Raw genomic sequence first — 26,151 nt, forward strand, 5'->3', positions numbered from 1 at the left:
TGGTGCTGTATATATACATATATATACAGTGGGGAAAAAAAGTATTTAGTCAGCCACCAATTGTGCAAGTTCTCCCACTTAAAAAGATGAGAGAGGCCTGTAATTTTCATCATAGGTACATATCAACTATGACAGACAAAATGAGGAAAAAAAATCCAGAAAATCACATTGTAGGATTTTTAATGAATTTATTTGAAAATTATGGTGGAAAATAAGTATTTGGTCAATAACAAAACTTTCTCAATACTTTGTTATATACCCTTTGTTGGCAATGACACAGGTCAAACATTTTCTGTAAGTCTTCACAAGGTTTTCACACACTGTTGCTGGTATTTGGCCCATTCCTCCATGCAGATCTCCTCTAGAGCAATGATGTTTTTGGGGGCTGTCGCTGGGCAACACGGACTTTCAACTCCCCTCCAAAGATTTTCTATGGGTTGAGATCTGGAGACTGGCTAGGACACTCCAGGACCTTGAAATGCTTCTTACGAAGCCACTCTTTCGTTGCTCGGGCGGTGTGTTTGGGATCATTGTCATGCTGAAAGACCCAGCCACATTTAATCTTCAATGCCCTTTGCTGATGGAAGGAGGTTTTCACTCAAAATCTCACGATACATGGCCCCATTCATTCTTTCCTTTACACGGATAAGTCGTCCTGGTCCCTTTGCAGAAAAACACCCCCAAAAGCATGATGTTTCCACGCCCATGTTTCACAGTAGGTATGGTGTTCTTTGGATGCAACTCAGCATTCTTTGTCCTCCAAACACGACCGAGTTGAGTTTTTACCAAAAAGTTCTATTTTGGTTACATCTGACCATATGACATTCTCCCAATCCTCTTCTGGATCATCCAAATGCACTCTAGCAAACTTCAGACGGGCCTGGACATGTACTGGCTTAAGCAGGGGGACACGTCTGGCGCTGCAGGATTTGAGTCCCTGGTGGCGTAGTGTGTTACTGATGGTAGGCTTTGTTACTTTGGTCCCAGCTCTCTGCAGGTCATTCACTAGGTCCCCCCTGTGGTTCTGGGATTTTTGCTCACCGTTCTTGTGATCATTTTGACCCCACGGGGTGAGATCTTGTGTGGAGCCCCAGATCGAGGGAGATTATCAGTGGTCTTGTATGTCTTCCATTTCCTAATAATTGCTCCCACAGTTGATTTCTTCAAACCAAGCTGCTTACCTATTGCAGATTCAGTCTTCCCAGCCTGGTGCAGGTCTACAATTTTGTTTCTGGTGTCCTTTGACAGCTCTTTGGTCTTGGCCATAGTGCAGTTTGGAGTGTGACTGTTTGAGGTTGTGGACAGGTGTCTTTTATATTGATAACAAGTTCAAACAGGTGCCATTAATACAGGTAACGAGTGGAGGACAAAGGAGCCTCTTAAAGAAGAAGTTACAGGTCTGTGAGAGCCAGAAATCTTGCTTGTTTGTAGGTGACCAAATACTTATTTTCCACCATAATTTGCAAATAAATTCATTAAAAATCCTACAATGTGATTTTCTGGATTTTTTTCTTCTCAATTTGTCTGTCATAGTTGATGTGTACCTATGAAGAAAATTACAGGCCTCTCTCATCTTTTTAAGTGGGAGAACTTGCACAATTGGTGGCTGACTAAATACTTTTTTTCCCCACTGTATACAGTATATATAAAAAAAAAAGAATCCATGCAGTCCAACTGTGTGTTGTTTTGTGTGATCTTGTGAACACACCCATTAGTGGTCAGTGCAGGCTGTGGTGTTCAGTATAGTACAGGTCACTACAGTACAGTGCATCAGGGTGGTCTGGATGGGCTGTATTTATGGTTCAGGCTGATAGGGTATTGGGTTTCATGTGTGGTTCAGGCTGGATCACAGGGAGATTACTGAAAGCTCGGAGCCGCCCACTTAGAGTCCACACACACACAGAGGCCTGTACTGCGCCCCTGGCCTCACTTTGACCAGCGCTGAGGGGCTTCCTGTATCTACCGGCCCCCAGGGACCAGTTCTCAGAGGGGAGTTATAGTACTGGCATGCAGGATCAGGAGCAGCAGAAACACTGTGGTTTGGCTTTTCACCTGCACCACTCAACAGACAGCATCACACAGAAACTTTGAACAGAATCACAGACTGTTTTTTTTTCTGAATGAAAAGGAAGTTGTTCATTATTTATAATTTTTCAGACCATACTTTTCCTTCATTGGTCCTCTGAGAGTGTTAAGAAACAACACTTGGCAGTAAGCTACGGTGTTAAAGATTCACTGCTTATTTAGTATAATTGTAAATATTAATATTACGTTGTTGTTATGAACCTTCCTCTACATGATGGCCTCTTACAAGAGGCAATGCGATCCCTCGTTAAGGCCGGGAACGTTGCAGCACAGTTACGTGACTGTTTGGTGGCGCTCACCATTTGTTTAAGCACTCAGCTGAGTGAACCTGGGCTGCGGCGTCTCACCAATAACAACAGCGCTTATCGCTCGGCTCCCTGCGGTACAATTAAAATTCAGTCGGAGTGTTCAATCTGCCTCCCAGCCATGCCTGCTGTTCCCGCGGCCCTCCTGGGCCACGTCTATTCCTCTGCCACCATGTATAATTCACGAGCCACCACACAGCTCCACACACACAGCACTGAGGGCTCACCTGGAGACTCACAGGCCCAATAAAGCAGAACTGCACTGGGGGAGAACCTTGCAGGAGTCTGACAAACATACGGTAGGGAGGGAAGAGTCTGCAAGATAGCCCTTGTGGTCAACAAGGGCTCTATCTGGTAATCATTGAGTCACTCTGATAATTTTAGAAATCCAGGCTTATAGAAAATATATATATATATATATATATATATATATATATATATATATATATATAGAAAGAGAGAGAGAGAGAGAGAGAGAGAGAGAAATATATGCTTGTTTTTTTCACCCTCGATCTCCTCTCTTGAAAGACAATTGTGGTGTCCTCTAAAACTAATTTGGATGTAAATCTTCTATTTGTAGATCATTCCATAGTGATGCATAGGAGTAACCTGTGGAGCTCTCTGAGTGGTTGCTTTTAGTTAAAACCAATTAGAAATGACCAGAAATAACAGTGCCTGGAGACAGAGAAGTCATTTTTCTCTTACACCTCCCCAGAGAGTTGGCCTCTCCATGGATTAAGTGTTTTAGTATATTAGGGGGCAGCTGATTAGAACCACTATGCTTTTTTAATCATTACATTTTTGCATTTATAGTTTTTACCAGTATAATAAGGCTAAGTGTGTCACTGCAGAAGGGACACTTATTGGAGTGACTTTGTGTATGAAACTTGGCTTGCACTGCACTGAGTTAGCTCCCTAATTCAGTTTATGGTGTATTGTGTACGTGAGTATTTATTGGATTGGGAACCTTTCTTGTAGTCAGTACCTCTCTCCTCTCTCTTAATACAGCCAGCTAATGTGCAGTATATATTTTATTTCATATGGCACTCAATATAGTATATTGTATACTTTGCTTTGTATGGCATGATGCTTTGGATGTAAACTACTCTGAAAGGGAATTGTATCTACAGTTCCAATGTGTATTAGAGAAAAGATGGCCCTAATAATGGACACTGATGGACTCTCAGTACTTGGGTCCAATAGCCCACGATTTCAGGAGAACCCCACTACTCCCTACCAGGCACCAGTTTGTGAGGCCTCCTGTAGCTGGGGCTGCTGTGCTGCTCTGGTCTGGTCTGTGCTGGCCGTGTCCTTGTGCGCATTGGGCGTGGAGCGTTGGCGTGCCAAGCAGAGCGAAGCTGGAAGCGGACTGGAGGAAGTGTGCCTCCCTGTCTCCCCAGACTGAGCAGTGAATGAGGATAAGTGAGGAGCGCCAGTCAATGAATCAAGCAGCAGGAAGGCAGGGAGCAGCAAGGGGGAGAGTGTGACGTTCCCGCGGGAGGGGCTTCGCATTAGGAACTTCCTCGTCTGTGTGTTTCTGGCACAGGTTAAATGGATCGCTCCCATTAGCGCGCTGAGAGAACAGCTCCATTATATGAAGGAGACTGTAACTTTGAATGTCATGGTGCAACAACCCCTGAATGCACCGGCGTCTCCCAGGGAGGGTGACAATAACCATCCATGATAATCATTCCCTGTCAGGCTTTAAGGAACTTGGAATTATGACGTACGGCCTGCCGCACGCCTCAGACTTCATTACAGCGCTGTCACTTTGAGCTGCAGTCTTCACCGAAGAAGCACCACTCGGCTGACTGGCCTGGCCCCAGCCCACTCCCCAGCCCGCTCCACTTCTGTCTCAGTGGCATGTTTACAGGATGTGTGCCCCCTGCAGATAGATGTAGTGGAGGTTAACCTCCAGCAGTCTGCACACCATCTCCTTTCTGATCTGACGAGGGGACAATTCTCATGAGAAGAAACAGGAGAGAACGTGTTGAGGAGCAGAACTTGTGCTATGAATGTTTACCACTGTGAGGTAGAATCAGAATGATCAAAGGCTTCAAGGTGACAGCCGTCCCCTCCTTCCATTGTGACAAATGGTAATCTCTACTAGAAATATGCATTGGCTCGGTAGTCAAATGAGGGAAGTTTGATGTATCACACTAACAAAATGTATTGGCTAAAGGGACCAATTAATGGCCATAGATTTATATACACTCTACTATGGTCTAGTAACAGCAAGCTTGTTTATGTTAAGGAGAGAATCACCTACAAAGTGACCTCTGAACCTGCCATCCTGTGGATTAGACATACCCTATCAACACACAGAGGTTGTTTCTGCCCAACACACCAATGTCAGTGCCCAGAGCCTAGCCCCCCCCCCACACACACACACAGCCTGACTCACCCATTGGCTCCCCAGCCCCTACCCTGTGCCACCTCCAATCAGAGGGCTCTGAATGACACATAGAGGAGGAAGTGGGCTAACTGTCCACCCCTTCCTCTCCTCCCCTCCCCTGCCATGGAGCCTGGAACTCTGTTGACAGTAATGATTTCCTCCTTTATGTCTAAGTACATTTTTGGTGTAACGATTAGTTTTCATATCTCTAAGTGACATTGACAGAATGGCTGTTTGTGACGTGGGGAGGATGGGAGACAGATAGCTGATAGGACAGAGCCAACAGGATTCAGATACATAGGGCTAATACACAGTGTAGTGCAGGGAGATACAGGGAGCCATAATAAGAAAATTACGAACACAAAGAGCACAAAATCTGGACCTTCTTAGTTTGGTCTTGTTTAACGCATCCGAGTGTGTAGCTTTCCAATCCTTGTGGCTTGTGGTAAACTGTTGGGTACACACAGATGTTGCTCTCACTTTCGCTATTATAAACACTGCTCTGGAGCATCACTATTATATTCCCTTATCAATGGGTACACAATGTTCATTCTTTAGTTTTGTCTCATCCATTGCCTTTTCTGGGGGAAACAAAATGTTGAGATATATTTCCGAGCTCTGTGGGACAGCAAGCTGATTTAATATTGTCACATAATGGGCAGAATATGTGAATTAGCCATGCTTTTTCTACCAATTTCCATTCCTTCAATGTGTGAAATTGTGTTGCGCGTCTTCAGTAAAATATCTGGAGTATCTCATGCCTTAGAATCCTATGTCTAACAATAACCAGAGCCTGATTACGCCAATGTCAGAATGTCTGTTTTATGTGTCTATAATACAGTTTATAAGATCTGAAGGGAAGCCATGAAATAGCTCCCATTTTGATATGCACTCCTGATACTCTATTTCCACAACATGAAACCAGAGAGGTTCCTTACATGGTGGTGGAGTTCTAAGTCATCTAGCCTATCAACACACAGAGGTTGTTTCTGCCCAACACATCTATTAAGGCTTGACTCCAACACTCCCCCATGGCCTATGAGGCTAACACTGACTACCACACTGAATACCCTGTTATTTGATTGAGATATTAAAGGAGGATTACCGATTGTTTTTATCCTTGCGTAATGTCACAGTTGGACAGACAGTGTTTGGCCGTGAGCACTGGAATATTGCTGTAGCCTGATCACAGAGCCCTGGCCCCTAGGTGGCTGTTTTGTAGTTGAGTTAAAATTATGTTGAATAATAAACTACATTTATCAATCTGACTCCATGTGAATAAATGCAATAGGCCAGAAGTGTCTCTTGTGGGTCTAGCCAGATATAGTCTTGCCTCACCATTCCTATTATTTATAATTACACTTAAGATGACAGTTATACAATTATTGATGTCTGGATACTAAAGGCTAATCCTGCCAATCCAACTTCCAGCATTAATTAATTGAGTCAAGTTTAGCTCAGAGACGTAAAGTTATAACCCAAGCGTATGCTTGCTATGTGTAGTGTAAATAACTCTGCAATTTAGGATTTACAAATATACAATTATGAACATATAGTCAATCAAATAGTTACTCTATAAACAAGGAATGCATTTACTCAAATCAATTAATAGATATATTAGTCATGAATTAATGAACTCTTAAAAAATAGAAGTGTACATGGTATACATTACAAAATAAGACAGAGTAAATTACTATCACCAATAAGACTTACGTGGTTACACGTGTCTTCAGTTCAGAATCATCTCTTAGAGAGAAAGTGTGTCTACACTGTAGCTTGCAGACAAGATATCGATGAACCAAAGGATACTCAGACCTATAATACATAAAAAAACGGAAACTCACCCCCCCAACCTAAATTAACATTACTTTGCACTTTTCTGGCACAAACAAAAGAAAGGACATCACACCCAGATACTAATCTAAATACCACATTCCTAAATGTCTATGTAACAACAGGACACAGACATTTTCCCATCTGATAAGTAGTGATGTGGGAAAAAATCGATATAGTTACATATCGGGATATTCTTTTTGACGATATATTGTATCGTATTGTTTTGTAAATATTGCAATATTAATTTGCGCTAGTTGGCTGTACCTGCACCAAAACTCAAATATTGTTCCTTCATAGCTTGTTCCCCATCTTCCTTTTAAATAGGGAGCCAATTTGTTCTCAGCCCTTTTATTTCCATGACTGATCAAAACCCGTTTTTTCATAGCTCTCTCTTGTCCCTCTGCAACAGACATATGGTGAGCAATATGTTTGGAAAATCGAATCGCAATAAAATCACACTATCGAATCGCAATACATATACTGTAGATTCGTGAGAATCATGAGAATCGCAATACATATCATATTAGCACCTAAGTATCGTGATAATATCGTATCGTGAGATCCCTGGCAATTCCCAGCCCTACTGATAAGCGGACAGCCCAACAGACAGATTTGTCCTGGTCACACTAAAAAGGAAATTCCATTACACATACAATACAACAACACATGTCAAACTGTTCAGCTCTTTAAGAGCTATTGAAATAATCCAAACATGTCAATAAAAACTAATTCAATTATATTCACAATGTCAGGTCCAGTTTGAATCACTTTCAGCCATGAGGGTGGAAGGAACCAAATGGAGTCTCCTGTACTGTGGGAATGTCCCGCCCAGGGCTGGAGGTGCGAGCAAGGATATACTTTGCTCTTTGAAATGGTAAAACATGGTTATTTCTCTAGATAATACCATGAATCGTGATTGACCACACACTATGATCCCACGCTAGCTAGTCCTGCACTCTTAGAAAAAAAGGTTCCAAAAGGGCTCTTCCGCTGTCCCCATAGGAGAACCCTTTTTGGTTCCAGGAAGAACCCTTTTTGGTTTTAGGTAGAACTCTTGTGGGTTCCATGTAGAACCCTCTATGGAAAGGGTTTTACCTGGAACCCAAAAGGGTTCTTCAAAGGGTTCTCCTATGTGGACAGTCGTAGAACCGTTTTAGGTTCTAAGAGTGTGACGCTGCCTGTATCACAGTCCAACAAGGTTATCATCTCACCCCACTACAGTTTCCCCTCTCTCTTTCTGCTCAATGGACCTGCTATCAGATGTGTTTCTGTGTACAGAAAGCTGACGGGCTTATTTTTTCCCCCCCTCATTGGTCTTTCCCCTCAAACATGTCTGAAACATTGTTATCTCCGGCCAGTCGCTCTTTTTTCCCCCAACAGGAATTATTGAATCATGTCAGCCCGCCATCCCCTGAGTTTCCGATGCATGCTGTAGAAAAATGTGCCATTGCTTCCGCATGACATGTGGGATCTATTAGTGTGCTCTCGCCCCGCAAAGCATGAGCATCCGGGCCCGCTGGGGCCCATGGTTGGCTGTGCGATGGCCCGCTTCGGGCTCCCAGGGCATTAGATCCACGCTGCAGATGAGAGCAACTGCAGCCGGAGACAGAGCCAGAGCCAGGGAGGCTCATCAGATGAGTTGACACCCGAAAGGGAGAAAGCTGAGGACTGCCAGTCCCGCTCCTTCTCCTGCTCCGCCTCACCCTCAGAACACAAGTCTGACTCACAGTGAGGTTACAGCGCTGCCGTTTCCCTCTCTGGGGAACAGACTTAATCATGTACTGACTATAGGCCTTGTGAGGTCTCACTTGGGGGCATTACCATGTTTGTGTAGATTTGTTTTTGTATGAATGTTCGCGATCTGGATGCTGTTGTCCGTGGGGTTGGAGCCACCTTGCCAGGGTTGTTCCTATGGGTTGTTCAGTAGTAGCGCCAGTCATACCACTGCCCTGAGCCTGCATGGGTCCTCTGTGACCTCTGTGATCTAGCCGAGAGACAGACAGGAGCACTACAGGGCCACAGCAGCCCAGTCACATAGCAACACAGCCATGGGGCGCGAAGGGGTTAATTTAGGCCTGGGGATATTGTGTGACTGTCCTTAATTTACAGATGTAATGAGGTTTTAATAAATCTGTTTCTCTCTGTTTTTCAGGTATTTCAGTAGCAAAGAAGACACATACCTGTGAGTACAAATCATTTGATAACATGTATTCAACTTGTTGTTTAAATTAATACAAAAACGCATTAAAATATGTACATTAGCCTACATTATTGCATGATTATAATTGAATACAACAACATATTACAACAACATAACATTACTCGCCTGCTTTTATAAAACCACATTTTCAAATCACACACTGCAATAGGCCTATAGCTTATGCTTAGGATGAAAAGAAGATTAAATGATTGTTTTGTTTTATATTACTACTGTTACTACAGTAGGCCTGCTGTATGTACTGGGAATACCGTTCTCATATCACACATTGACCTCCAACAGCAACATAACCTTGTACTTTCACATTTTCTCAAGTCAACTTTTTTTCATTATTGCAATTCTTCATTATTCCCTATCTGTGTACGGAACTGGAGAGAATATTTTAATAACGCCAGAGAGGAAATTGAAATTATATGCAGTCATATGACTGTCTGAAATCATGCTCAGATATCCCAGCCAAACAGTTTGCTGAAGCTCCTCTTTGTTCTCTGCAAAGCTTACAACTGAAGAAAAAAAAGATGAGGGTTCATCAAGGGTTCTTTGAGAAGGGTGATGGTTTTATGTGGAATCATACTGACCCAGAGAACCCTTTGAGCCCTTCAATAGTTCTTTGCAGTTCATAAAAGGGTTCTTTCCTCTTTTAGTGATCATTAAAATGTAGGGGCGGTGGCTCATTTGAATATTTTGGGGTGTGGTTTGCGCACAGCTCTTTTTGTGCAGCCATGAGTGAGAGTGTCATTACAATTTATCTAATCTGTTGTGTTACACTAGTTCACATTATGTATGGCTATGGTCAGTGAAATTGTCTTGTGAAAAACTCATGTATGGCGTTGTGTCAATTGAGAACAATTGATTGAATCAATAGTTCTCAATTCTCTCCTCAGGGGCTCCCAGCTGTTCCAGAGCCATCACACCTGATTCAACTTGTTGATAAACACAATAATAAAACCTGTGGAACTTTAACAATATAATATGGCTGTTAAAACAGAATAGAAAAACCTGTATGATTCTACAAATAACCTTTGATATTGTGAAAGGTTCTTTATAGAACTAATCTCCATAAAGTTTCTAAAAAGAACCTTAAAAATATAGCCCCAAAAAGGGTTATAACCATAGCAGAACCCTTTTTTGTTGCTACACTACAGTCGTGGTCAAAAGTATTTGTCTTTACAAAGTTTGCTGCTTCAGTGTTATGAGATATTTTTGTCAGGTGTTATTAAGGTATACTGAAGTATAATTGCAAGCATTCCATAAGTGTCAAAGGCTTTTACTGACAATTACATTAAGTTTATGCAAAGAGTCAATATTTGCGGTGTTGACCCTTCTTTTTCAAGACCTCTGCATGCTGTCAATTAACTTATGGGCCACATCCTGACTGATGGCAGCCCATTCTTCCATAATCAATGCTTGGAGGTTGTCAGAATTTGTGGGTTTTTGTTTGTCCACCCGCCTCTTGAGGATCGACCACAAGTTCTCAATGGGATTAAGGTCTGGGGAGTTTCCTGCACATGGACCCAAAATGTCAATGTTTTGTTCCCCGAGCCACTTAGTTATCACTTTTGCCTTATGGCAAGGTGCTCCATCATGCTGGAAAAGGCATTGGTCGTCACCAAACTGTTCTTGGATGGTTGGGAGAAGTTGCTCTCGGAGGATGTGTTGGTACCATTCTTTATTCATGGCTGTGTTCTTAGGCAAAATTGTGAGTGAGGTACCATTTTTAATGGTTATTTATAACTTTAGGAAAGGATTCTTTATAGCACCTCACAGGTTACATTTAGAACCTTATGAGCATGGTTCATTATAGAACCTTCAAAAAAAGGTTTCAAGCCAAATTACCCTTATTTGGCACTATATAGAACCATTTGTTTTTAGTGTGTAACCTTTAGAGGCTGAGTTAACTACAAACACTGTGTATTACTGAAAGAGAGATGCTATCAGACAAATACAGAGAGAGATAGAGCGATGGTTTGTGACACAGCATGGTGTTATGAATGCTATGTAAACTCCAACAACAGTAAGTCAACTCAGATATTCTCTGCCTCTGTAAACTGAAGCCACACAATATTTATATGCATGTGTGTGCATGGGTTTGTGTGTACACATGCGTCTCTGTCTATGTTTGGATGAATGGGAGAGAAGCCCTGAAGGTTGTTCTTTCACTCTGATCATCATGATGAAACTTATGGAGAGGGAAGACCAGAGGGCTTTTCTGTAAGAGTGGTCTGACTGTCTCAGACTGGGAGAGCAGGGTTAGATCACTCCCTGTAAAACACTCCTAAAAAGCTGTTTTGAACATCACAGAGCACAACAGAGGAAATGGTCCTCTGTCTGCACTAGCCAGCCCTCTAGTCCTCCCTTGACTGAAGCAGCCACGTAAACTCTGTCTCTGAAAATAACGTTAAGGTCAAGTAGATGATTGTGTTAAGGTATTTGCCCGTCCAGAGGGATGGATGAAGTGAGTTGTTTGAAGTGTGCTTGTTTGATTTTCGGCCTCCCCTCCTCTGTAAGGTAATACAAAGTTATTTGACCCTTTATCCGATACCCTACTGCTGTCTTAATTAGACCAGAGCTAAGCACCTCTACACCGGAAGGGGTCTCAAATCAAAGAGCATGATTTAGGAGTCTGGGTTCAAAGTCCTTGGCAGAGGCCGGACTGCATACTTTCATTTCAATGAGAAATATTCAAATCTGATCTGTGTCAAGAAATCAAAGTAAAGTGCTTTTACAAGTCACTGATTGATGTGCCGTGCAGACAGGAAGAGGTGATAGTCCCAAGTCAAAGGATGTGAATGCACAGGGAAAGGTTCAAAGGCCAGTTAATGGTCACAGAGACTGTGAGGGAAGATCTGGTGGATTAGGAGGGGAGCTCTAGTACGTCTGGCTAGACTAAAGTTATAAGGTGGATATAGCCCCACCCAAAATTAAGGGTTTAAGGCTGGCTACATGCTACACTATTTATGTCTCTCCAACCAACTACAACTACACCCTGACTACATCACTTCAGTCAGTCTGTCAGTCATTCAGTCAGTCATTCAGTCAGTCAGAACGGGCTCTCCCATAGTGGCTCCTGCAGGGCCATTGTCAGGGCGTGTTGTAGGTGTAGTGTAGGAATCAAACGCAGGACGCAGACTGAATGTTCCAAATGCTGTAATACTGGCCCAACACAGGCAACAGGACAACTAAGCCCGACAGCAAAAACACGCACGAAGGCGAAAGGTAGATGCGCACTAACAGGTGCGACAAAAATGAAACGGTGCACACACAAGTGCAACTAAGCTCCAGCACAGTGGAGAAATACGCTCAACCGAGCAAAACACAACACTGACGGAAACAATCATACACAACACTAGACAAACACAACGAGAAACTTATAGGACACTAATTACGTAAAACAGAAACAGGTGTGGAAACAAACAGACAAAAGCAAACGAACATGAAACATCTATCGGTGGCAGCTAGAATTCGGAGACGACGAACGCCGAAGCCTGCCCGAACAAGGGAGAGAGGCAGCCTCGGCCGAAACCGTGACAGTACCCCCCCCTTGACGCGCGGCTCCAGACGTGCGCCGACTCCGGCCTCGGGGACGACCAGGGGGACGCGGCGCAGGGCGCGTCGGATGCCTCCGATGGAACTCCGTCAGGAGCGACGGGTCCAACACGTCTCTCCTCGGCACCCAGCACCGCTCCTCCGGGCCATACCCTCCCACTCCACTAGATACTGGAGACCCCCATCCGACGTCTCGAATCCAAGATGGATCTCACGGAGTACGCCGGTGCCCCTCGATGTCCAACGGGGCGGAGGAGTCTCCAAGATCTCATCTTCTTGGAGTGGGCCCGCTACCACCGGCCTGAGAAGGGACACATGGAACGAGGGGTTAATACACTTATACTCCACAGGTAGCTGTAATCTATAACATACCTCGTTCAACCTTCTCAGGACTTTAAATGGCCCTACAAACCGCCGACCCAGTTTCCGACAGGGCAGGCGGAGGGGCAGGTTTCTGGTAGAGAGCCAGACTCGATCACCAGGTGCGTACACCGGTGCCTCACTGCGGTGGAGATCAGCGCTCGCCTTCTGACGTCGGAGGGCCCGCTGCAGGTGGACGTGTGCAGCGTTCCAAGTCTCCTCCGAGCGCCGCGCCCACTCATCCACCGCAGGAGCCTCGATCTGGCTCTGCTGCCAGGGTGCCAGAACCGGCTGGTAACCTAACACACATTGAAATGGAGTTAGGTTAGTGGAGGAATGGCGTAGGGAATTCTGGGCCATCTCGGCCCAGGGAACGTACCTTGACCACTCCTCCGGCCGGTCCCGGCAGTATGTTCTGAGAAACCTACCCACATCCTGGTTTACGCGTTCCACCTGCCCATTGCTCTCCGGGTGGTAACCCGAGGTGAGGCTCACCGAGACCCCCAACCGCTCCATAAACGCTCTCCAGACTCTGGAGGTGAATTGGGGACCCCGATCAGCCACAATGTCCTCGGGTACCCCGTGAGTGCCGAACACATGGGTAAACAGTGCCTCGGCAGTTTGCAGGGCCGTAGGAAGACCCGGCATGGGGAGCAAACGACAGGCCTTAGAGAACCGGTCCACAACGACCAGGATGGTAGTATTCCCTTGGGAGAGGGGAAGGTCTGTTATAAAGTCCACTGAGAGGTGGGACCATGGCCGTTGTGGAACGGGCAGGGGTAGCAACTTACCCCCTAGGTAGATGTCTAGGCGCCTTACACTGGGCGCACACCGAGCAGGAGGAAACATAAACCCTCACATCCCTTGCCAACGTGGGCCACCAGTACTTGGCACTAAGACAGTGCACTGTCCGGCCGATACCCGGATGTCCAGAGGAGGGTGACGTGTGAGCCCAATAGATCAATCGATCCCGAACCTCGAGCGGAACGCACTTCCGACCCTCCGGGCACTGTGGTGGACTAGGGTCGGTGCGTAACGCCCGCTCGAGTTCAGCATCGACCTCCCATACTACCGGTGCCACCAGACACGACTCAGGCAGTATGGGAGTGGGCTCCACGGACCTCTCCTCCGCGTCATACCGCAGAGACAGCGCATCTGCCTTGCCATTCTGTGACCCAGGGATGTACGTGATCTTAAAAGTAAACCTGGTCAAGAACATACTCCATCTTGCCTGGCGAGGGTTCAGCCTCCTCGCCGCCCGGATGTACTCCAGGTTACGGTGGTCCGTCAAAATGAGGAAAGGGTGTTGAGCCCCCTCAAGCCAGTGCCTCCACACCTTTAGAGCCTGTACCACGGCTAACAGCTCCCTGTCCCCTACGTCATAGTTCCGCTCCGCCGGACTGAGCTTCTTAGAATAAAAAGCACAGGGGCGGAGTTTAGGTGGCGCGCCAGATCGTTGTGAAAGCACGGCTCCTAAACCGGCCTCCGACGCGTCCACCTCTACTTGGAACGGCAAAGAGGGATCCGGATGCGCCAGCACCGGGGCCGAGGTAAACAGGTCCTTCAGCCTCCCAAACGCCCTGTCCGCCTCGGCCGACCACTGCAGACGCACGGACCCCCCTTCAACAGAGACGTGATGGGAGCTGCCACCTGTCCAAAACCCCGGATAAACCTCCTGTAGTAATTTGCAAACCCCAAAAACTGCTGCACCTCCTTCACAGTGGTTGGTGTTTGCCAATTACGCACGGCCGACACCCGGTCTACCTCCATCTTCACCCTGACGCAGACAACTGATAACCCAAAAAGGAGACCGACTCCTGGAAAAACAGACACTTCTCTGCCTTCACATACAGGTCGTGCTCCACCAGCCTCCGCAACACCCTGCGCACCAGGGCCACATGCTCGACACGGGTAGGTGAGTACACGAGAATGTCATCAATGTACACCACCACCCCCTGCCCCTGCATGTCCCTGAAGATCTCATCCACAAATGATTGGAAAACTGATGGAGCGTTCATCAACCCGTATGGCATGACCAGATACTCGTAATGGCCCGAGGTGGTACTAAAGGCTGTTTTCCATTCATCACCCTCCCTGATGCGCACCAAGTTGTACGCGCTCCTGAGATCTAGTTTCGTGAAGAAACGCGCCCCATGCAACGACTCAGTCATGGTCGCAATCAGCGGGAGTGGATAACTATACTTCACCGTAATCTGATTGAGACCACGGTAATCGATGCATGGGCGCAAACCACCATCCTTTTTCTTCACGAAAAAGAAACTCGAGGACGCGGGGGAAGTGGACGGGCGTATGTATCCTTGTCTCAGCGATTCGTCTATGTAAATCTCCATAGCCTTCTCCTCCTGAGACAGAGGATACACATGGCTCCGTGGGAGCGCAGCTCCTGCCTGGAGGTTTATCGCACAATCCCCCTGCCTATGGGGTGGCAACTGCGTCGCCCTCGCCTTACTAAACGCAATAGCCAAATCCCCATACTCAGGTGGAACGTGCAATGCGGGCACCTGGTTTGGACTCTCCACCGAGGTAGCCCCTACGGAAACGCCCAAACATCTACCCACACACTGAGCAGACCACTCCATCAGAGCCCTCTCCTGCCACGAAATCACTGGGTTATGGGTACTCAACCAGGGCATGTCCAGCACCACCGGATACGCAGGAGAGTCAATCAGGAACAGCTGAATCATCTCCTGATGATCCCCCTGCGCACACATCCTAAGTGGCGCCGTGACCTCCCTGATTAAGCCCGTACCCAACGGGACGACTATCTAGGGCGTGAACGGGAAAAGGAACATCAACAGGAATGAGGGGAATCCCTAACGCTAAACAAAACTTTTTATCAATAAAATTCCCAGCCGCGCCTGAATCTACCAGCGCCTTATGCTGGGAATGAGGTGCTACCTGTGGAAAACGTACAGGCATACAAAAATGGGCAACAGAGAGCTCTGGGTGAGTGGGGCGCCTACTCACCTGGAGGGAATCCCCAGTGCGGGACCTGTCGTCATCTCCCCTAGGAGGCCATCCCCAGCACCTAGCCGCGGTGTGTCCTCCCCGACCACAGTTGGTGCAGTGGATGGACCCCCCTAGCCTGCCGACTCCTCCTCTCTCTAGCGCCAGCGCCCCGAGCTCCATAGGACAAGGCTCGGAGGCGCTGGAGGGTGGAATGGACGGACCCTCCGCAGGACGTCCGCGGGTAGCCAGCAGGGTATCCAGCCTGATGGACATATCAACCAGCTGGTCGAAAGTGAGGCTGGTGTCCCTACAAGCCAGCTCCCCGACGGACGTCCCTCTCGTAGGCTGCATCGGTATAGATCGATGAGGGCCCGATCATTCCACCCTGCATCTGCCGCTAGAGTACGGAATTCGAGCGCGATTCCTGGGCACTTCTCCTCCCCTGCCGGAGGAAGACCAGACGCTCCCCGCCGCTTTCCCTCCGGGGATGGTCAAACACCGCCCTGAAGCGGCGGGAGAACTTCGGTGTACGTAATCGTCGTGGCGTCGATCTTCCTCCACTCCGCGTTGGCCCACTCCAACGCTTTTCCGGCCAGGCAGGAGATCAGGGCGGACACGCTCTCATGCCCTGAAGGTGCCGGGTGCACGGTGGCCAGGTATAGCTCTACCTGGAGCAGGAATCCCTGACACCCAGCCGCGGTCCCGTCGTAGGCCCTCGGGAGAGATAGTCGGACTCCTCGAGGTTCCGGCGCTGGACTGGGCGGGCTGGCCGATGGTGCTGGCAGGGCGGGTGGCGGTGGAGGCGAACCCCAGCCTCGGAGTGTGGTAATCACCTCCTGCAGGGCGGTCCCCATCTGCAGGAGCTGCTCTTGCTGGTCCCGAACCTGGGCTTCCAGTCTCGTCTGGGCTGCTTCGGCTCCTGCTGATTCCATTGGTGGTGTATGATTCTGTCAGGGCGTGTTGTAGGTGTAGTGTAGGAATCAAACGCAGGACGCAGACTGAATGTTCCAAATGCTGTAATACTGGCCCAACACAGGCAACAGGACAACTAAGCCCGACAGCAAAAACACGCACGAAGGCGAAGGTAGATGCGCACTAACAGGTGCGACAAAAATGAAACGGTGCACACACAAGTGCAACTAAGCTCCAGCACAGTGGAGAAATACGCTCAACCGAGCAAAACACAACACTGACGGAAACAATCATACACAACACTAGACAAACACAACGAGAAACTTATAGGACACTAATTACGTAAAACAGAAACAGGTGTGGAAACAAACAGACAAAAGCAAACGAACATGAAACATCTATCGGTGGCAGCTAGAATTCCGGAGACGACGAACGCCGAAGCCTGCCCGAACAAGGGAGAGAGGCAGCCTCGGCCGAAACCGTGACAGCCATGCTGGCCAGTGCTGAGTGTCTCTGTGGTCTGAGCTGAGCAGACTCAGGGAGAAACCTCCCTCCCCATCCCCGTCCAGCCCAAAGAGCCCAGAGCCAATGCCTCTGTCTTATCTCTCCCTGCCTGAGTGATCAAACCCCTGGAAATTCCCCACCACGCAGCCACGTCAGCCAGTCCCCTCATCAATATAAATTACAGGGGCATCTGTTCCCTGGCAGACGCTCTCTCCTCTCCTCTCCCCTCCTCTCTCCTATATGTCTAGGTACTCTGCCCTATGAAGGTGAAATATTCTGGATGATAATGGACACTTCATTTATTGTGCTGCAGACCATCATGGCTTCTTCAGACTGTGATAGAGAATGAGAGTAAATGTACAGGCCAGGGGCCTCATTTATAACTGTTGTGTAAATTTCACACTACATCTCTGCGTGTGCCATTTCTGAGAAATCTGCACACGTACAAAAATATTGAGATTCATAAACTTGGCGCACGCCATAAATATGCATGTTTCCTGTAATAAATCATACCTGTCGTAAAACTGTGTGCGCATGAACGAGCATTAAAACGCCGCCTGGAAAATGACTCCAATCACCTTTTATTGTGTCAATAACGCCCTTTATTTGCTGTATAATGTGGAACTATTGGCATTAGGCCACGGCATGCAAACTACGAATAGTTATTCAATATTACGTTTATCAATAGATTATTGGGTTTATATGTCCTGCCTTGGTAGGCTATAGGGCTGAGATTACGCACAGCAATACCGTAGTCTACCCATACTGTCAAATATTTTACATAAGCTACCGGTCTATTTACTGTGTTGGCAGAATGTTTTAGTCTTTAGCAGTAATTTATGATGTATCTGGAAAAGGACTGTGTCAGTTTCTGAATGAGAAAACCCCTCTGTAGCTCAGCTGGTAGAGCACGGTGCTTGTAACGCTAAGGTAGTGGGTTCGATCCCCGGGACCCATACACAAAAAAAATTAATTATGCACGCATGACTGTAAGTCGCTTTGGATAAAAGCGTCTGCTAAATGGCATATTATTATTATTATTAGAAAACAATGCAAATTGTTGTGGACCTGTCAGCAGAACGTTTGAATTCAACAATGTTTTGCATCGACTTTTCCTCCAAGCTAAATTTAATGGACTGCCCGCAAATTGTGAAACATTACAGTAGGCCTACTTACAGTAGTTACAGTTCTATTTCTCATGTGTTTTGTTCTACTTTACTTTCTTGTTTTAATTATAGTGACTACTGATATTCATTACTGCATTGTTGGGAGAGAACAAGCAAGAAAGGCATTTCGCTGTACTTGTGCACGTGCCAATAAAAACGTAACTTGATACATAGGACTACTTCAATGTTAAAGAGCCACTGTTAAATTTGACTGTATGCCGGTATTATAAACCGCACTGCCTATGATATTGCAAAACTTGAAATACATATAGCCTATCAATTTACTAGGCTATTAGGTCCAATTAAATGAGAGATGCACATGGTAATTTGTGTATGGCTCCTTTGGGAATATGAACCCATCACGGGCAGAAAAGGTGAGGAATATATTCTGCAATGGTTATGAAATTAAAATAAATAGGAAAAATATTCCTATGTCAGCTTATTTTTTATAATAAAAACTCTTCTCACTAATGGCAAATGGTTGCATTCTTGTTAATATGTTTTCCTGTTTTAAATGTTTTATGAATAAGCTTTTCATCATATCCCCCATTTGCACAACATACTTACTTGCCAGCTTGCAATACAACATTTCAACCACTAGCAGATGTGTGTACGCATGGTCTAAAGTTTGCTGGGAGGTGAGCACATTCTCACGTCAAGTATTGTTTTTTATAAATGCAAACTTTCGCGTGAAAACTGGTGCATGCACATTTTTGGGGTATATTTTGTACGTACACACGGTTTCTAAATGAGGCCCCTAGGCTGCAGCCTCTCACTCTATCCACCATTAGGGGTGGTCCAACTCCAGCAGGCCATATAACTCTTACCACAAAGCTATAATTCTCAGTAAGGAATCAAGTATGGTTTTCCTTTACATTTTCCCTGACAGCTTTATAGGCTGTGTTTATTTAATGCTACTGCAAGGCAAAGTGGTCTGCAGAAGGGCCCTAAATGGCTATGTTTGGTAGCTGTATTTAAACAACTAAATGTTGATGTATACAAAGCAGTAGTTGAAGTGGAATTTAAATAAATAGTGGTCAACAGTCATGCCATCAAGGCGCATACAATAGTGTTAAATATCTTTTTTTGTATGTTTTTTGGGGGAGCAGGGAAATATGAACAGTTTTTACAGTATTATGATATTATTAATGAAATATTTGACATTACAAGGAGCACCACCAACCACCATAATTTCTCACACTCTCCAGAATGTCTACCTGTGAGATAATTAGTTTGTGTTAAAACATGTTGAGGGACATGGTGTAGACATGTGGATCAGATGGACTAGCTGATTATACAGACAGATTAACTGTCTCACCTCCAATCTCCCATCAGCAGACTGAAGCAGACCTATCTCTCTCACAGCTCTGATAGGACCGACATAGCAGCCAGAGAGCACGGAGAGCTTGTCTTGCGATGTTGCTCTTCCTCTCAGAGAGAAGATCTCCTGATTACCTGGTTCATCTTCTCACTTCAGCTCTCCTGTAACGCCAAACACTGAATAATGCACAGAAAATGTACACCTAGATAAAGGCTACTGTTTGTGGGTTATATGAAATGTTGAAACATTGTTACAGTGCATCTGTCTTGTACTGTATTCATATGGATGACTCCATTGATTTCTCAAGATGAATTCTGCGGGGATATTTGTCAAACTTTCTTTGGATAACTCTGTTTTCACCGTAAATACAGTAGGCCTGGATAACACTGTTGGCAATACTATTTTGTTCCTATCATATTTTAGCAGGTTAGAGATCCATACATACTGTATGTCTTGCCTGGGTATAGAATCACCAGAGGGAGGCAGTATCACAGATGTAGATCTGGAGATGAGAGGAGAGAGGAGAGGAGAGGAGAGGAGAGGAGAGGAGAGGAGAGGAGAGGAGAGGAGAGGAGAGGAGAGGAGAGGAGAGGAGAGGAGAGGAGGAGAGGAGAGGAGAGGAGAGGAGAGGAGAGGAGAGGAGAGGAGAGGAGAGAGTTCTACAGACTATACAGCCCAGACTCGTAAATACAATGAGTGTACTCAAGAGTGTATTTATCTCCATTGTGACGAGAGGCAGCCTCCACTAATTGAGAAACATGGCCTCGTCCCTGCATCTTCATTTATTTACCTGCTCTGTGTATTGAGTTGCCCTCCTCAGAGATACGCAGACAGACACAGTGATCCTCTGTTCAACACAACCACATGATTTAGACATCACAGCACACACAATAGACCTGAAAACTGTCTGGAAAATAGCATGTTATCATTAAATCTATCACAATATAGATCCATATGCTATTATAGTTTTAGCTAATGCCTTTGAAATGGTAGGTCTATTTTACCAGTAAATAGATGTACTACTAGCACCTATTTACCACAACTCCTGGTGTGTTTGACATGACTAGGTGATGAATACCTCCCCATTTTACAGACACTCTTATCTAGAGCGACATACAGGATCAATTAGGGTTAAGTGCCTTGCTCAAGGGCACATCGGCAGATGTTTCACATAGTTGGCTCTGGGATTCAAACCAGTGACGTTTTGGTTGCTGGCCCAACACTCTTAACCGCTAGGCTACCTCCCCATGTTAAACATCTGCTTAACTTGTTATTATGACACATCAGATCCTATTATTCCTCTGTTGAGAGGGGTTATTTATTGCTACTCTCAGCTTAAATATTTGTGTTTAATCGATCATTAGATTGATAGTCCTTAATCCTGCTGTACAGTGCCAATTTGGAAGAATAATATGTCCCAGTTGCTATCTAATTTTGCTTGGCAACAGGCATACTGCTGTGGAATAGCCTGGGGCAGAGTGAGTATTCTCTGCATAGCTCAATATTCCCTGCTCAGTGTTTGTTTGAAGGTGTTTCATCACATCGTTGCCTTGATTCAGCTCTGCAGGGATTTGTTGGTTGCACTCATGTGGGAAGTGCATCCAGTACGTATGTACATTATTTAGCTGGGGCTGAGTCCCAGAGCTACACAGTGAGATACTACTAGCCACGAGTGACAGACACAACACTCATATACTGCTGCATCACATATACAGTAGTACTTAGACTCAGAGAGGAAAATACAAACAGAAAACTATTACATTCATTCATAGTATTTATAGTGTACTTTTGTATTAAATGCAAATGCAAATATGCTTGCAGTTGTAATATTTTTTTTGTTAATTCAGATAATATGCAAGCATTAACTGAATCATTATTATGTTATAAAATAGATTTGAGAATGACATATTTTGTTATGATTGATTTAAATCGGTGATACTGCTGGGCGTCGAGTGCCCCAACCAAGAGAAGCCTGTTCTGCTGCTGAACACATATTTAATTCTCAGCATGGAGCTCAAGCTTGCATTTTCTTTCTTCCTGAACAACATTGAACACTCACCATCCTTTCTTTTTCTTCTTCTTTACAATAGATCATGATTCATCTTAGTCTATTTGTTTGCTCCGTGAAAATAATAATATTTTTTTGGGACACTTTGGTTTAATCCATAATAGACAGCCATTTTTTTGTGAAATAGGTCAGTATAATCACCACAGTGAGGGATGGACAGCTGCTGGTAAAAGGAAATCAATAGAGCTATCTACTTGTCGTAAACCAGGCCAGCATGATTTTTCTCAATTTTTCCTCTCCACTTTAAGTTTTTTCTCTCCCACACAATATGACAGGTCCTCATTTTTCAGTAAAAGCATTATGTCTGCTATTTTGTAAAATTACAAATGGTCTTTGTAAAATGCAGTTTCTTTGCATAGGTTTGTCAGAATGGAGTGGGTTCTTTATCAACTCCTGGGGCTACTGTGTGTGTGAAAGGAAGAGTGACGTGGGGGGGGTTGCCGCAGCGTTTTGTAGGGCTGGGGGGCTGTCTTTGTGGGCCCTTTATCTGGTTCTTCTCCAGTGCTGTGTCTTTGTGAGTGCCTGAGCCAGGGCGAGGAGAGCAGAAGAGAGGCCTCGTCAGCTCTTCCTCACCCTGTCTCTTTGTGTCTCACCCCAACCTGAAAGGCCCTGTCTTGAAGTGTTGTCAGACCAGAAAACAAGAGTAAGTGACATGTGACAAGGACACAACGCTCGGACGGGCCGGCTAAAATTACTGGCCCCATCTGCTGGGAGCGATTTCTCTTCTGCAGGCTGCCTGCCACCCCAGGTGAGGGGCTGAGGGGTTGCTGAGATGGCATAGTTAGGTAGGGTAGGCAGGTTAGCATGACTGGCAGGGCAGGGCTGGGTACAGCAGACCGTCACACACTCACCATGCCACAGACTGAGTAGGGCCGGCCTTGCAACGCAGGTTATCTGTCACTCGTCAGGTTTCCTGTGCCTCATCACTTTCCCAGGGTGCGTGCACATCGTCCAGCCAATGCAGGACAAGAGTGTCAGCATGTAATGAAAGCTTTGATTCATGGAGGGCGACAGAAGAGGAGGTCATAGAGCTCCTCCGGATATGATCCTGAGTGATGCTGACGGGGAAGCTTTAAGATGGGTGCCATAATTAAATGTCCTTGTACCATCATTAACTTCCTCTGGAGAAGAGAGAAGAGATAGGCTACACCAAGGCAGGCTCTCCTCTCCTCTCCTCTCCTCTCCTCTCCCTCTCCTCTCCTCTCCTCTCCTCTCCTCTCCTCTCCTCTCCTCTCCTCTACTACTCACAGACCACACTCAGGCTAACATTTTTAACGTCTTTCCTGCCTCCATTCTCTATGAAATTTGTGGAACACCCGGAAAGAATTATTGTAATTATAGTGCTCAATTGACAACATCCACGGTAGAGTTATTTTTTCTATGATCAAAAGTATTCTATTATGAGATTTGCAATTATAATAACTATGAAAATGCAGATGAAATTATATCAGGTTTGAATAATGTGGCCCATAATTAACATATATAATTTAATTCCTGAATTATTCAGAAGTAATATTGTTGAATAAACTATGCAGACTAAGATGTTCATTGTCATAGTTGTTTTTAATTGTGATTGTATCTTTAGCAGAATAAGACACAAAATCAAACTGCATAGACGTAATGTGGATTTGAGGAGGCAATGTTGATTGTATTTATTTTAGGGATAGAACTGCTGGTTGGTATAATTTTTTTAATCAAATAGACTAGAGCAGTGGTGTCAAACATATGTCCCGGATACCACGAAGGGGTACAATCCGGCCCACGGGTGTTTTGAGTAAAAAATAAAATATATATATATACAGTGGGGAGAACAAGTATTTGATACACTGCCAATTTTGCAGGTTTTCCTACTTACAAAGCATGTAGAGGTCTGTAATTTGTATCATAGGTACACTTCAACTGTGAGAGACGGAATCTAAAACAAAAATCCAGAAAATCACATTGTATGATTTTTAAGTAATTCATTTGCATTTTATTGCATGACATAAGTATTTGGTACATCAGAAAAGCAGAACTTAATATTTGGTACAGAAACCTTTGTTTGCGATTACAGAGATCATACATTTCCTGTAGGTCTTGACCAGGTTTGCACACACTGCAGCAGGGATTTTTGCCCACTCCTCCATACAGACCTTCTCCAGATCCTTCAGGTTTCGGGGCTGTCGCTTGGGCAATACGGACTTTCAGCTCCCTCCAAAGATTTTCTATTGGGTACAGGTCTGGAGACTGGCTAGGCCACTCCAGGACCTTGAGATGCTTCTTACGGAGCCACTCCTTAGTTGCCCTGGCTGTGTGTTTCGGGTCGTTGTCATGCTGGAAGACCCAGCCACGACCCATCTTCAATGCTCTTACTGAGGGAAGGAGGTTGTTGGCCAAGATCTCGCGATACATGGCCCCATCCATCCTCCCCTCAATATGGTGCAGTCGTCCTGTCCCCTTTGCAGAAAAGCATCCCCAAAGAATGACGTTTCCAACTCCATGCTTCACGGTTGGGATGGTGTTCTTGGGGTTGTACTCATCCTTCTTCTTCCTCCAAACACGGCGAGTGGAGTTTAGACCAAAAAGCTATTTTTGTCTCATCAGACCATATTACCTTCTCCCATTCCTCCTCTGGATCATCCAGATGGTCATTGGCAAACTTCAGACGGGCCTGGACATGCGCTGGCTTGAGCAGGGGGACCTTGCATGCGCTGCAAGATTTTAATCCATGACGGCGTAGTGTGTTACTAATGGTTTTCTTTGAGACTGTGGTCCCAGCTCTCTTCAGGTCATTGACCAGGTCCTGCCGTGTAGTTCTGGGCTGATCCCTCACCTTCCTCATGATCATTGATGCCCCACGAGGTGAAATCTTGCATGGAGCCCCAGACCGAGGGTGATTGACCGTCATCTTGAACTTCTTCCATTTTCTAATAATTGCGCCAACAGTTGTTGCCTTCTCACCAAGCTGCTTGCCTATTGTCCTGTAGCCCATCCCAGCCTTGCGCAGGTCTACAATTTTATCCCTGATGTCCTTACACAGCTCTCTGGTCTTGGCCATTGTGGAGAGGTTGGAGTATGTTTGATTGAGTGTGTGGACAGGTGTCTTTTATACAGGTAACAAGTTCAAACAGGTGCAGTTAATACAGATAATGAGTGGAGAACAGGAGGGCTTCTTAAAGAAAAACTAACAGGTCTGTGAAAGCCGGAATTCATACTGGTTGGTAGGTGATCAAATACTTATGTCATGCAATAAAATGCAAATTAATTACTTAAAAATCATACAATGTGATTTTCTGGATTTTTGTTTTAGATTCCGTCTCTCACAGTTGAAGTGTACCTATGATAAAAATTACAGACCTCTACATGCTTTGTAAGTAGGAAAACCTGCAAAATCGTCAGTGTATCAAATACTTGCTCTCCCCACTGTTATATATATATATATATATATATATATATATATATATATATATATATATATATATATATATATATATATATATATATATATTCTCAATATACTTTGAAATGACTAAACCAAATCTTTCTTGACTGTGTCCAGCTCACTAATAATCACCTAAATGAAAGCTAGACAGTCAGGCAGCATAAACAATTCCAAAAACTGATTGAGGACAATTTTTTACTAAATTTGATGCCGAGGAAATGTAACCAAATTTTCAGTGCGGCCCTCCGGACCTCGTTGAAGACCAAATGCGGCCCCCGGGGCAAAATTAGTTTGACACCCCTGGACTAGAGCATATGCAATAGCAAGCTGAAATATAGAGCATACTTTTATTCAGTGAAGACACAGAGATACATAAAGGCATCACTACCAGTGACAAGAAAAAATTACAGTGAAGCTGTTGGTGATCTATTCATTGTAGTTTGTGTTGATCACATGTGAACATTGTATTGGATTACTTTCATTAGAGATCTGGTGCTGTTCTGTTATTAATGTTTCTGGGTGCATACATGCAGTGTGAGAACAGAAGAATCTAGTTAACCCAATGTTATCTGTGATCATTAAGATTCCACAGATCACAGGCATGCAGATTTCAACGCCTCAGCATTATAGGATCCCAGACATCAAAGGAAGGTTCTCATTCTACTGTGTCTGCGGCAGAGGGGTGAAAAAATTCAAACTGTGAGAGAGAGAGGGAGTCAGTAAAAATGGCTAGCTGAGAGATGCATGCAGTATAACCTACCTGGTCATATGTCATGTTATGATGCTTTGTAATGGGTTGATGGCTCCTCCTGCATAGTTAGCTTCCTGCTAAATTGGTGTCCTCTCTCTGATTAAGTGGCAGTCTCCTTAATGATGCCATGGCTGACTGCAGGTTAGCTCACTTTAAAGATCAACTTCATCCCCCCGGTCATTAAAGTGCGAGCCTGAGTAATTCAAATCAACTTACTGGTGATTTTTCTCTCTAAGACTAAAGACAAGTTACCTTCTTTGTTTGAGGTTCCAACTTTCAGTATGTAACAGCAT

At 45.1% G+C, this 26,151-nt stretch overlaps 1 protein-coding gene across 1 annotated transcript in view; it reads left to right on the forward strand.

Annotated features, from left to right (window-relative positions):
- The window catches only part of LOC121576616 (nuclear receptor ROR-alpha A-like), a 291,217-nt gene that overhangs the window by 185,264 nt on the left and 79,802 nt on the right, over window positions 1–26,151 (forward strand). Inside the window, exon 3 of the mRNA XM_041889904.2 lies at window positions 8,774–8,803. Within this exon, the coding sequence (XP_041745838.1) occupies window positions 8,774–8,803 (30 nt within the window). The remainder of the gene's footprint in view (window positions 1–8,773; window positions 8,804–26,151) is intronic.

The sequence above is a fragment of the Coregonus clupeaformis genome, chromosome 11 (assembly GCF_020615455.1).
Source record: "Coregonus clupeaformis isolate EN_2021a chromosome 11, ASM2061545v1, whole genome shotgun sequence".
Taxonomy (NCBI): domain Eukaryota; kingdom Metazoa; phylum Chordata; class Actinopteri; order Salmoniformes; family Salmonidae; genus Coregonus; species Coregonus clupeaformis.